The sequence below is a fragment of the Lycorma delicatula genome, chromosome 9 (genome assembly GCF_047948215.1).
Source record: "Lycorma delicatula isolate Av1 chromosome 9, ASM4794821v1, whole genome shotgun sequence".
Taxonomy (NCBI): Eukaryota; Metazoa; Arthropoda; class Insecta; order Hemiptera; family Fulgoridae; genus Lycorma; species Lycorma delicatula.
This window is the reverse complement of record NC_134463.1, coordinates 66,578,446-66,592,100: the sequence shown is the minus strand read 5'-3', so window position 1 is coordinate 66,592,100 and position 13,655 is coordinate 66,578,446. Positions and strand designations below refer to the sequence as shown.

General features: G+C 37.8%; 1 protein-coding gene across 1 annotated transcript in view; it reads left to right on the top strand.

Moving 5' to 3' along the window:
* The first annotated feature begins 2,999 nt into the window (after positions 1-2,999).
* The window catches only part of LOC142330674 (WD repeat-containing protein on Y chromosome-like), a 101,507-nt gene continuing 90,851 nt past the window's right edge, over positions 3,000-13,655 (top strand). The window contains 2 exon segments of the mRNA XM_075376120.1: positions 3,000-3,040; positions 7,044-7,164. Coding sequence (XP_075232235.1) covers positions 3,000-3,040; positions 7,044-7,164 — 162 coding nt within the window.

Genomic DNA, 13,655 nt, shown 5'->3' with positions numbered 1-13,655 from the left:
GTATTGCATCCTCAGTACCCTTTCCAGGATGTAACTTGTACTGATTATCCATTAGTAAACCACATGAGGTTAACCTCTCATTTTATATGAAGGTACAGGACCTTTTTAAAGACGTTACCAATAATCAACAGTAACGTCAGATGTCTAACAGCGGGATCCTTGTCACCACTCTTAAACAATTTCACAATCCCCTTCTTCCAACACACCGGGAAGTATCCTCCAAACAAGAATTTATTGAAAACCCTGGTGATAATTCTGACATTTACCCCTACCAAGTGAACAAGGATCTCCACTATTATCCCATCAAAGGCAGGTAGAGCCTTACCTCTACCTAGGCTACAGATAGCTCCCGATGAAACTAATAGTTTATTCGCATTTGATATGGCGTTCAATCAATGATTAAAAATATATCAATACAGTTTCTATAACGACCCATATTTTTATCAGAATCTGTATAACTAGAAAACCATACTAACTCTTGTTCCATATGTGGTTGCATAAAGTTGTAAAAATCATCAAACAACATGTCGACACCCACATGTTCTTTGTAAATTTAATTCGTATTTTCTGAGTAAAATTAGAAAATTACAGTTCTTTTGATATTTTAGAGTATGGTTTGCACCAAATAAAAACAAATGATATTGTTCTGGCAACACCTTACAAAATATTCACCAATACAGCCTTGTTTTTCTTTGATATGTCATCAAAAACCATTATTGACTGCAGATGGGCCTCTTCCAGGCAGAACTTCGTTTTCAGTATATTCATAATAAAGTACTGGATTTAACATCAGTTTTGAAAACGTTCTAAATAGTGGTTGATGTAATGATTTTGAAAGAATGTACAAATTTTTAAAGCTTAATCCATTTTGTTGAATTAAAGGTTAAAAACTATGTTCATCATACTGCTCTGAGTTTGTGAGATATAAGTTGCAAATAAGAAATATCTCATTGCTGATTGGAGACTAGCAAAATGAATTAAACATATCTTTTTTTATAATGAAATAAGGTATGCCTGAATAATTCTCGGGACAATTCCCCTGGAAATTATAATAATCAAGTATGTTATCACATCTCCCAGATAGTGCACTATGACATCTTTTGAATATTTATAACAGGGTATTTTCTGACCAGGTGTTTCCAGATTCTTGTTTAGAAGCAATGATTAATCCCATACTGAAACCTGATAAGTTATTGCCCTATCTGCTTAATCGGTACGCTGTACAAGGTGATGGAACGAATGGTAAACCATTGTCTAGTGTAGTACATTGAGAGAAACAACCTAATTGCCCCAGAACAGTGCAGTTTCCACCAGGATGGATCACCTATTGATCACATAGTTATGCTGGAAGCTGCTATTCAAAATGCTTTTTTATGTCGCCAACACCTGGTTACAGTATTTTTCGATTTACAAGGCATATGACACGGAATGAATCTCCTCGCATTTATCAGGGGTTTTCTCAGTAGTTTGAGTTGAAACAACACAATCTTAAAATTTCACACTGAAAAACGAATTACCCCAAGGAAGTGTCCTTAGTGTTATAAGGAAGTGTTATAGTGTTATGTCCTTTTGGTTGCTGTAGCCATAAATAGTATACAAATAAACTGCATGCGAAAACCAGTTGCGTTTTTTATTTGTAGATGATTTTTCTAATTACGTAGCATGTAAAACATTGGCTGCTTCAAAACACAATAACCCACTTAGGATCCTGGTGTAAATCTACTGGTTTCTTGTTTTCCCCAGAAAAAGCAAATACACTTTACTTTTCCCGGTTGAGGGGACATGTTAGCCGTTAACTATATTTACAGGTGAACCAGTTGAGGCATGCATGCAGTTTAGATTTCTAGGAATATGATTAGACCAATGACTAACATGGGTAACATATTTGAAGGAGCTGAAGGTAAAATGTCCAAAAATGATAGGCTTGCTGAGGGTTCTATCTGATACTGGTTGGGAAACAGATCGTATATGCATGTTCCGCTTCTGCCAAGCTCTAATCCGTTACTTTTATAAGGGGTTTGAATACTCGATTGTGGATACTGCTGCTGTTTGGTGGTTTGCTTTCAGTTAACCACATACATCTCGGGAACAGTCAACTCAAGACTGCACTTCATTTACATTCATGCATATCATCCTCAGTCATTCTCTGGAGTAACACCTTATGATGGTTCTAGAGGCTAAGCAATCGAAGCCAGTCCTGGTCTTCAACCAATGTGGTTTGAATGTGATATGTTTTGTATTGTGATAGTTCATGATGCTTAATCCTGTGCCTGATGAGCACTGCGCAGTACTTCCATGTGCTCTACTATCAGGATTAAAAAGAAATTAGTTTCTGTTCAGGCAAGATGACTTATTACCAAATGGTGGTTCTGGAGGCTAAAAAAAAAATATTTTTAAAACAACACGGGCAGCTGGAACACGAGTCTAAATTTATAAAACAATTTAAAAATTTTATTAATTCTCTTTTTTTTTAATTTTGTTTTTTGTGTAATTTTAATTTCATTACTTTTAAGCCAAACAAAAATATTTAATAATTGACAAACTACAATAGAAGGGGGAGAAAGAAGAACACTCAGATGATATGAAATAAAATTTTAGGTTAAACTGATATTTTGATTTTTATGTATATATGTATACGTTATCTTTTTTATTTATTATTATTTTGTTAAGGGTTATTGCCTGACTTTTTTATTTTGCATTTATTCTATGCAAATAAACATTTTTCAGATTATCCTGAAAAAAGTTTAGTTAATGAATTAATCAGGTTAAATGAACCATATTTTTTATTAAAATTTTTTAAGTTAAATTTAATCAATGTTATTTATTGGTTCATTCATAGTAAACTTTAAATTTAATTAATTTAGTTTTAATGTAATTTTGCATTTATTGTTAAATATAAATATATCACACATTTATATTTAATGCACTATTAAATCAAGAGGTGAAGTTGAATTTTCAAGTTGTAATTCTTGCCACAAATCAAATTATAAAGTATCAAAATGTATAGTGAACGTGATTCAACTGATGCTAGTGCTTTTAAGTGAGTCTTATAACTTGTTATTTTTATTAAGATAATTTATGTAAAATTATTATTTCATATTAATCGAATTAATAATTTTAAATAAATCAGTTCAACTAGTTGTAATTAATCCTGAAAAGTATTATGAACCTTTTTTGTTTAATTAATATTTGAAAAAATTTAACAAGTTCAAATTTTATAATAAAATTGTTGTAAACTTTTCTGGATTTTTTTTGTGCTTTTATAACTTAGAAAACTATATAAAAATTTAATTTACAATCAACTGATACATAATTTTATACCTAAATTTATTACAAAATGTAGGACATTTTTTTCTTTTTCTGTTTAGCCTCCAGAACCATTGTGTACCACTATAAATACTACTTAAGAAGATGAGTAAGGATGATATGTATGAATGTTAATGAAGTGTAGATTTGTACAGTCTCAGGTCAATTATTCCTGAGATGTGTGGTTAATTGAAACCCAACTACCAAAGAACACCGGTTTCCACAATCTAGTATTCAAATGCATATAAAATAATTGCTTTCACTAGGATTTGAACCTTAGAACTCTCGACTTCAAAATCAGTTGATCTACGATAACAAGTTAACCACTAGACCCACTAAGTGGGTACGCCTAAGTACCTGTGATTAAGATGCTGTACTAATAAGTCCTGATATGCAGCATTCCAAAAAAAAATAAAATTAGTTTGTAAATGACAAACTAAATTTGTTTTTTTCTGAATTATACCATCCTGATCTGCATGTTACGCCTGCAAAACCCAGCTCCCAAGGTTGACCCCCTCATTTGTTACACCTTAAGGTAATTCAGATCAGGAAGCCAAAATTACTAATACAATTTTTAGATTTAGTCATTAAAGTAAAAGTATAATTAATTTCATTAACAATTTTTAAAATTGTTTTTATATTTAATGTATGTAATGGCACAAAAAATTACCTTCATGAGCAGGAGTTTGATTATTCAACACTAGCTATATTTTAGTACCCACCGGGTTGGTCTGGTGGTGAACACGTCTTCCCAAATCAGGTGACTTGGAAGTCAAGAGTTCCAGCGTTCAATTCCTAGTAAAGTCAGTTATTTTTACATGGATTTGAATACTAGATTGTGGATATCTGTGTTCTTTGGTGATTAGATTTCAATTAACCACACATCTCAGGAATTGTTGAACTGAGTCTGTACAAGACTACAGTCATATATATCATCCTCTGAAGAATCTAAAAGGTAATTACAGAAGGCTAAAAAGGAAAATCAAAAAAGCTATATTTTAGTGGTGTTGTTCAATGATACATTCCTGATTACTAGTATGATACTGGTCTCATTAAAAACCCATCCTTGTCTGGTAATTAACCCATATGTAGCTGATGTTACTATAAAGCAGCATAATTTGTTTTGCTTTATTATTACATGAAATAATATTTTGCTGTTTTTAAGTAGCCTGTTTTAATAACAATTTTGCATATTATTAAATAATAGAAAAAACGTTTTTGTTGATAGTGTTATTGTTCACTAAATTTAATAATTTTTGCTTCTTCTGACCTATAAATAATTTATATAAGAAAACACTGTTGTAAAATATTAATTAACTGATAATTATGAAACTTCAGCAGCAATTAATATACATAAGGAAAGCCATGAGCTGCCAGCAGTGTAGAGATATAAAAAGAAATTTACAACTGGCTGACGATATGTTAATACTACAAATAAGTTCTCTAAAGTGCAGCCTTACATTGATCTTCTGAATTAAAACTTAGGCATGTACAGTCTTTTTGTAGATCAACCCGTAGGTCTAGTGGTTGGACAGATAACATACTTTGGTCATTCTTGTAAAATATTTATGAAAGGAAAACCTGTGCGCTTTGGCTACAAGGTGTGGTGTGTATTTTATGTTCTTCACAAGGATACCTTTTCAACTTTTCTCTTTATCGTGGAAAAGAAACAGATTCTAGTCTTGCATTAGTGCTTCAGTTGTCCAAAATTTATAGTGCAATGTAGACAATCCTGGAAAGCACAGCATTTATTTTGATAGATTTTTTAGCTCATATAAATTGTTAAATGTTCTGAAGAAGGAAGGCTATTACGCAACTGGAACAGTTAATGAAAATACAATTTAAAACTTTCCTTTGGAAGATTCACCTTCTTTGTGTAAGGAGCCTGTTGTGACACAATTATCAGTTAGATACCACCAATTCAATTTTTATTACAAATTGGAATGACAACTCTCTCGTTAGTGTAATTACAAATTTAATTCTCGTTAGTGTAATTACAAATATAATTCTCGTTAGTGTAATGTAAAAAAGATGAAAATTTCAATCCAACACAACAGCCAGATCTTGTCAAGTAATACAATTGCTATATGGGTGGGGTTTATTCAGTGGATAATGGTATCAGAAACTATCGAATAACAATTAAAGGAAAATAATGGTGGTTGCCTTTGTTTACAAATTTTCTTGATGTAGCTTTAGTAAATTTGTGGAAAAAACACGGAAGAAATTGCTATTCCACAAATGCAGAGACTTGGACAACCAACAGTGTTTTCAACTTGGCAACACTCAGTTGACTAGCATCTTCCTGAAAAAAAATGTAAATAATAGAAGAATCTGCTGCCAACATTGTAAAAGTACAATGCTATTTTCATGTAAAAAGTGTAAAGTTGAACTTAAGGCAAAAATTTTTATTGATTCCCATAAAACTTTATATAAATAAACATGATATATCATTAAGTGTTTTATATTTTAGTATTGTATACTGAAATAAAATGTAAACATTTCATTTATTTTGTATCCTAATTTCTGTTGTGTAATTTAGATTCGTAAAAATATTAAGCTGAATCAGTTTTTTTTTGTGTTAATTTAGACACCCTTTCCTGTTGAAGTTGCATTTTCACAGCAATTCATAAATTTGTAATTAAACATACCTGAGGGTCAAAAATCATATATATATATATATATATATAGGATTGAGAAGCATCAATAAACCTAATCATTTTATGACCAGTGCAGAAAAATATGGTTAAGAAATGTAACAGCTGCTTATACATCTCAACTCAAGATATCTGTCTATTAATTTAACACAGAATATGAAAATACAATTAACTTTATAGTATCTTGCTCTTCTTTACTACTTGGCTTCTAATTTATATACTCTGTTAAGTCAATAAGTTTTTTCAATTAAGAGTGTAAATTTATTTGGATTATTTCAGAATTTCTGCGAACAAATTTGTTTGGTGCAACAAATTATTTCAAATTTGTTTGGTGCAATATCTACATCGATTGCAATTATTGATGCTACAACAAAGTTTATTTTTGAAGTACTGTGATTGTCAATATTTTGCCTGATCATTGGCCCATCAATCAGGAAAAATATCAACTGGGTTCAGTTACTGTTTTACTGCAATTTAAGATACTGTTTCTTTGTTTGATGATGTTTCAGATCATAATATTTTATTTACTCGTTCAGAATTTTAATGTTATCAGTGATGTCAGTTTATTTTATATTTTTGATACAAAGATTTTTTATGTTTTTCATCAGAAATGAATAATACTACTTTCCAGTACCTTCTTAACACTGTATATGATAGTGAGAACATTATATTTTTCAATCTTAATTTCAAATATGTAACTTCATGTACACAAGTTTACATTATTTGTTAAGCAATATGACAGAAATGAAAACATTTTAAAAATCATTAAAATTTATCAGTGACTTGCTTCAAATTACATAAAATTATTCTTCTAAATTATCATAGCTGATTAAAAGACATATATCAATACCTGCGACATTTTGGATCATTTTAAGACAGGTACGTTAATAACAGTGGAACCAGTAATATCACAGAAAAAGATATTGCCAATCGGCAAGAAAAGGTCCTTTTGAAAAGCAAGTTTCATTTAAAAACAAGTCATTCATTTATAATAACTTGTGACTTACTGATTTTAACTTAAGTATTAAGTATTGTTTCTTGTTATTATATTTTATCATTTTTGCTTATATTTTTCCTGTTCAGTTTACAAGCCCGTTTGGAAGACATATTTGAGAATGAAGAAAAAATTTATTCTGAAAAGCCTACTAAACTTAGTCAGATATTAAATTTAGAAAATATAAGATATTGTGAAGAAAAATTCATGGTTAGTAAATTAATATTAGAGAAAGTATTCTAATCGTATCAAATTTTGCATATTGCAGATCTTGGAAGTTGCATGACCCCCTCTGACCAAAAATTACAATTTTAGCATTGAAAAATTCTGGAAGTATGTATGTTGACATTGGGTTTTGCTTGATATCTCCATACTTGAGTGAAATTTGGAACGATGAATGAGATAGCAATGATAATTGGTTTATAATTACAAATGTTCTTTGTTCCCTCCTTTGAAAATTGATATATCTGATGTTTTCAAAATTTGTGTTAATTTACTACCTCCCAACAAGCTCATATTTTATAGATATATCAGTATAACAACAAAATTGCTTATGCCTTTTATTATTTTTATTCCTACATTATCTATTCCCACAGTTCTTATTTTTCATAAATCAACTTTCTTTTATTTTAGATGATTAATCTGAATTTAAAATTCTTGTAATAATTTTTAAGTTTTATATTGTTTGATTGCATCTTCATTTTCTTATGCAGTATATCTCCTTTTAATTAGTAGAATTAGGAAATTGTAGGAATCTTACCGTCACCCATGGTTTTTTTGTAGGGGCATATTCACACTTAATTAGTAACAAATTCTTTTGCCAGATCCATATTTTTTATCAGAACATTAACAAAAGAATGAAAAGTTTTCTCAACATCTGATATTTGAAAAATATTATCCAGACTTAGATCATGAAGTTGTGCTTTAATTTTATTTTTATCAACATGTGAGCTCCGTGATTCTATTTTAGTCTTATCATTGAAAAGAAAATTATTTAGTGTTTAGTTAATTCGGATTATCTTTATACCATGTACTTTTAAATTTTATGTGGTCTGTACACAAACTGGAAGATTATCTAGGGCAGTCTGCCCAACCTTTTTAAGCATCTGAATGATCGCAAAGGTTGCATGGGCGCCAGGATTCATTTCAACTATCTCCACACCACTACTGCTACTAACAAAATCAATAGTAATTATAAATTATAATAATGATGAAAACATTTGAATCAAAAATAATTATATTTATTCACCACATAATTAATGTGAAATTTTACACTGCATGCTCGCTGCAAGTTGAGGAAGATCTGGTGTGTAGTTGGAACAAGCTGCTCTTAATACATCATCAATGTGCGAATTTGTCAGGCAGGATTGATATTTGCTTTTGGTGATGTTTATTGATGAAACTGCAACTTCATAAATATATGTAGAACCAAAGCATGAATGCATTTTCAGTACATCACTAAGAAAAATGGGGTATTTTTCTCCACCAGAGTCCATATATTGCTACACGTTGCATGTGAGGATTTCAAAGAAAGGTCTTAACGAAAATTAAAAATTTCCATTTCCAATTTTTACACTTTCCTAATATTTTACACACCCTATTTCCAAGTTCACTAACATCAAAGGAAGCAAATGGATTATTGACAAATATTATCACTGGTTCAAGTACTGAAAACTAGCTAAATTTATTGTCAATTTCAATCACAAGAGTTTAAAGATGCTTGGCATAAGAGAAAAGATCAGACTTCAGACTTCCTGTCATTTACTGTTTCTAGAATTGATTTGAAATTTGAAGAGTGTGAAAGGGAATTTCTGTATAAATCTGTAATCCATAACTTCATTTTCATTCAAATGCATTTATAACAATTATCATATCCAAAATATTATGATATTTCCCTTGTAATTCAAGATTTAACTCATTTAATTTTGAGGTGATATCTGCCAGGAAATAAACCCTAGTAGTCATAATATATCATCAAGTTCGTGGTAATATGGTCTAGAAGATGATTTCAAAAGATCTCTTTATTTCATCTAGCAGACAGCAGAATCGTACTTGTCTTTTGCTCCTACTAAGCCACCTTACATCTGCATGAAGAATTACACTATCATACTTAGTATCTGATATATTCAAGATATTTCAAAACAATAGATTACGTGTACAATAGATTACCACACAAGTTACAACTTTCATGACATGATCAAACTTTAAAACTTTTGCGCATAAAGCTTCCTGGTGGATATTTGGTTAGTTGGCATCTCTCCCACCACCACTCCATTCGGTCGCCCTAGAGGACAGACCAAATGTCCGTGCCAAGAAACGGCTACTGTGCCTCTAAAGAACGTTATAGCGACCTTGATCCTATATGCTCCTAATGAGCTACCTAACTGCATGAGCGGATTAAGCAGGGTGCCGTACAGCACCCGCTTAAGTGTCTCAACTGCTCACTTGTCAGCAATTTAAGCTGCCACGCCTCAGTCGCTGTATGCCAGCCAGTACCTGTCCACCATTAACAGCGCTTGGAGGTTATTTGGCTGGTGGCCAGCCATTGTCTCAAGAAAGGTTTCCCACAGCAGAGCTATAGGAGTCCGTATTATGTTACACTAACCCTTAAAGTTACCGATGACGGTTGAACATAGCAACCTCACAGTCCGACAATGCGGCTCTCGCCACACTGACTCACCGTTTGTGAGCGGCCAAGTTTCCCCCTGACCTCTAAGTTCCACGGTGGCTCGAACATCATATGCAAGTTCGACTGGACCTCTCCGCAGACAAACTTATCAGCCGCTAGGCGAAACCGAAACAGATATTGGTTCAGACTTACATGGTTGGTGAGCACCTGGGCACCCGACGCCCTTAAGAACGAACTCGAAGCATACCATCCCCCCAGATCCTGTATAAACCTATACAAGGATCTTCCCTTAGCCGTGGTGTGCCATTCAAGCTGCCATGCCTCCATCGCGAGGCTCCATAGCCTCTTCCGCAGACGGGAGACAGGCAACTGTACGAAATTTAGTTCCGGTGCATTGTGATCACCGTTCCGCTCCAGTTCTGGCCCGGCTCGAAACCGCATCCTAAATGCTTCGGCCTCCCGACCTCTTCGCAACTTCCACATGACTGCTCGAACTTTCACCACTAAATCGATTGGGAGAGCCTTTCCCAATACGGTAGTAGCCTCTTAGGAGGTTGTTTTAAAAACACCAGTGCATACTATCATGGCATGGCTCTGCGCTGGGCACTCCTTAAATTTTGAAGCAGTGCTCTATTTCTTTCCAACCTATGCGTCCAAACTGGCGCCGCGTATGCGATCATACTCTCGAAGACGCCTCTATATACCAAGTACATTTGGCGGCCCGACAACCCGTAATCCTTCCGAGCAATCCTTCTAAGCTTGTGCATCACAGAGGCAGCGTCCGCCGCAACTTGCTTAACGTGATTACTAAAAAGCAACTTATCATCAAACAAAACACCTAGGTACTTATGAATCCTTACTCGGCTGATTACACAGCCTTTATATTTAATATGGGGGTTTCGACTGCTTGATAATTTGTCTGCGCCCTTCAGAAGCATAAACTTCGTCTTGGGCACAGAAATCTTTAAATTTTGCATGTCCATCCAGCCCTCGGCGGTTGACAAAGACGCCTGCGCTCTACTTTCTAGCTGCGGTCGTGAATTGCCAAGAACTAAAAAGGAGACAATCATCGGCGAAAGCCTGGGCCGTGACTCCTTCTGGGAATGTCAACCCCAGAAATCCGTCGAACACCAGGTTCCACAGCAGGGGACCGAGCACGGAACCCTGCGGGCTTTCCCTGGTGAAGGACTTTCCCTGGTGACGGACTTTTCCACAACTAGGTGCGCATCCTTAAACAGAGCCGTAAAGTTAGACAAATAGTCTCTTACCACGGCCTACAGGGCTTCGGGAACATTGCGGCGTTCCAAAGCATAGAGGACAGAACTCCAACACAAGGAAGGAAATGATGCCTCTATACCAATAAAAATAGCCAAAACATATTTACAGTTGCGCTTTCCACCTCGGCAAGAGCATTTAACATGCAAACCTCGGTGCCAACCCCTTTCGTGAAGCCATATTGGCCTCGATTTAGAAAACAGTTCATATCAATGATTTCCCAGAGCTGTTCCGCAACCAGCTTTTCAAGAAGCTTGCCGAGAACCGGCAAGAGGCTGATTGCTCGATAACTGCCGACCTCACCAGGATCCTTTCCAGGTTTCAGGAGCACCTTCACCAAAGCCACCTTCCAGCAAGCCGGAAAGCAGCCCCAACTTAGGCATCCCGTGAACAGTCTGCCAAGCGGCTCTCTTATGACAGGCAGTAGATGGTGAGAAATATCCGGGTCAAGTTGGTCAATCCCCGGTGCCTTCTTCAATGTCATTCAAGAAACCACTCTGTCTATATCTTCGGTTTCCACGGTCCGAACGCCAGGGAATGGTGTTTCACCCGCCCTAACGCCGATTTCCGCTTCACCCTCCGGAGCATCTAGAAACAGAGTATCCAGGAACGCCCGGTAAGTCGCCACAGATGTTAATGTGTGGTCACGACCACCTAACCCGCACCAAACACTGGACAACACGTGCAATGGCTTCGACCTGTAACAAGTCTTTGCGAGCTGCCAAGGATCGCACTGCAACTGGAGCATGGAGTCCTTCCAAAACTTGAGTTTGGCTTCCTTGATGGCGTGAACATATTCATTACGGGCACGCCGGTAGATCCGAAGACGCTCAGCGCGCACGTGGTTGACGATGGTCCCCGTCAAGGGGCAGCGCTGGTACCTTATCCTCGCGGATCTCACTCTTGCGCGCAGCACACTAAGGTCAGAGGACCACCATTTCTTGCCGGGCTTCCGTCTGCGTTCCACAGACGCTCCCCCGGAAAATGGGGTCATGACGGCTCCAGGCACTCTAAGGTCAGCGGACTGGCTGTTTATGACGGGTCCGTCCATTGGCCTAGGCCGCGTAGGACCTCATCACAGCCAGTATTGATGGCCCGGCCGATTAGCTCCGCCATCAGTTCCACCTCCTCCCTACTCACCATGTGCCACTGCAATCCTTGTAAGGCAGCATCGCATACACGCCTCAGCCTGTGTCGATCCAGGCCCCTTAGGTTGTAGCGACCTGGATTTGGTGCCCTTAGACCGCCTCCGTAAGCAATATCATAGGTTATAAGCCTATGATCGCTCACACTGGCCTCTGGCCAGACAGTCCAACTACCTGTCTTCCGAAGCAAGTCGCCCGTCACCAAGGTGACGTCTATGTTACTCTCCCCCAGTTCATTGGAGAAAGTTGGCGGCTGCTCCGCCTCATTAATCAGGTAGAGGTTTCTGGCTTCTGCGAACTGTTCGAGACCAGCGCCTCTGGGGTCTGTGAGTGGTAACCCCAGACGGTATACTTGGCGTTTGCGTCCAGAGCAACCAACACTCTGGTGCCCGGAAGACCGTCCAGAATCCTACCCAACTTCGCCAGCAAGTTGTCGATACTCCATCCAAGCTGGAAGTATCCCGACACCAGTACGACATCGAGCGTACCCCTCCTGATCCGCACGACGGTGAATTGTTCGTCACTGGGGCATCCAGAATACACCCAAGAGTCGGAGCTTACCACGACCGCAGAGAGCGGCCGTCCCCCATGAGAATGAATAACTTTCACCCCTTGGACCACCCTATCCGCGACCGTGTACGGCTCCTGGACCAAGAGGACCTCGAGGTCGTATTCCTCAAGGAGCCTCATGGCCTCGCTCGTGGCTGCCCTGGAATGATGCAGATTTATCTGTCCCAGGCGCAGGCGTCCGAGTGGGCGGAGGTCGTCCTCAAAGGCTTCCTGCCGTTCAGGCGTCGCCATAAGCTGTGTTCTTAACAGCTTTAGCCCGAGCTATCTCGTATGCCCTACATTATGCCTGCTCCCGACCCGGTGTCCAGCATTGCTGCCTTTCACCTGGGCACAACAGGCGGCACACTTCGCGGGAGATGATTTGTGAGGGCAGTTGGCTGCCCCGAAGCGGCACAATGGCCACACATCTCCTTCTGCACCCGGCATCGGATAGCGGTGTGTCCAAAGCCCTGACACTCTTAAAACATTGGGCTACTTCTATATGGTCGACTACCCTACAGGCAGTCCACCCGAAAAACAACCTTCCACCAGCTACTAAGACCTGCCGGATCTTAGGCGAGGTCTCGAGAACCCAGTGACGTCTCGAGGTATCCTTCCTCCCCAGCTGCCGGACAACCTTGGCTTCCCTAAGGAAGTCCTCGACAGCCATATCTAATACTGGATTTTGGCTGTGAATCGCCTTGAGGATTTCGGGCTCCTCTACCCTCGTTGCCCTCGGCATATTGTAGACCAATATCTGCGGTCTACGCTAGGCTAGCAGCTGAGCCTTCAGCCCGTTCTTAGTAAGAACTGCGGCCTCCAGCAGTTGTTTAGCCTGCTGCTCGTTGATCACCTCCAGGACCACTCCATGATCCCTTGTTTTGGTGACCCGGGAAATCTGGAACTTTTCTTTCCTCGGGTCCAGGATCTTTTTGAGGGTTAGCTCCGTCATTACTGATGAAGCCCCCTGATCAGGCTTTATTGATACCACCTTAACAGTGGCCCGCTTAATTTTGTTTGCCGGCGCCTGGGCTGGCGGCAACTCTGAACGCGCCTGCCCCTAAGCGAGTTGGACCAACTCGCCTAGGCGCAGGCGCGGCCGT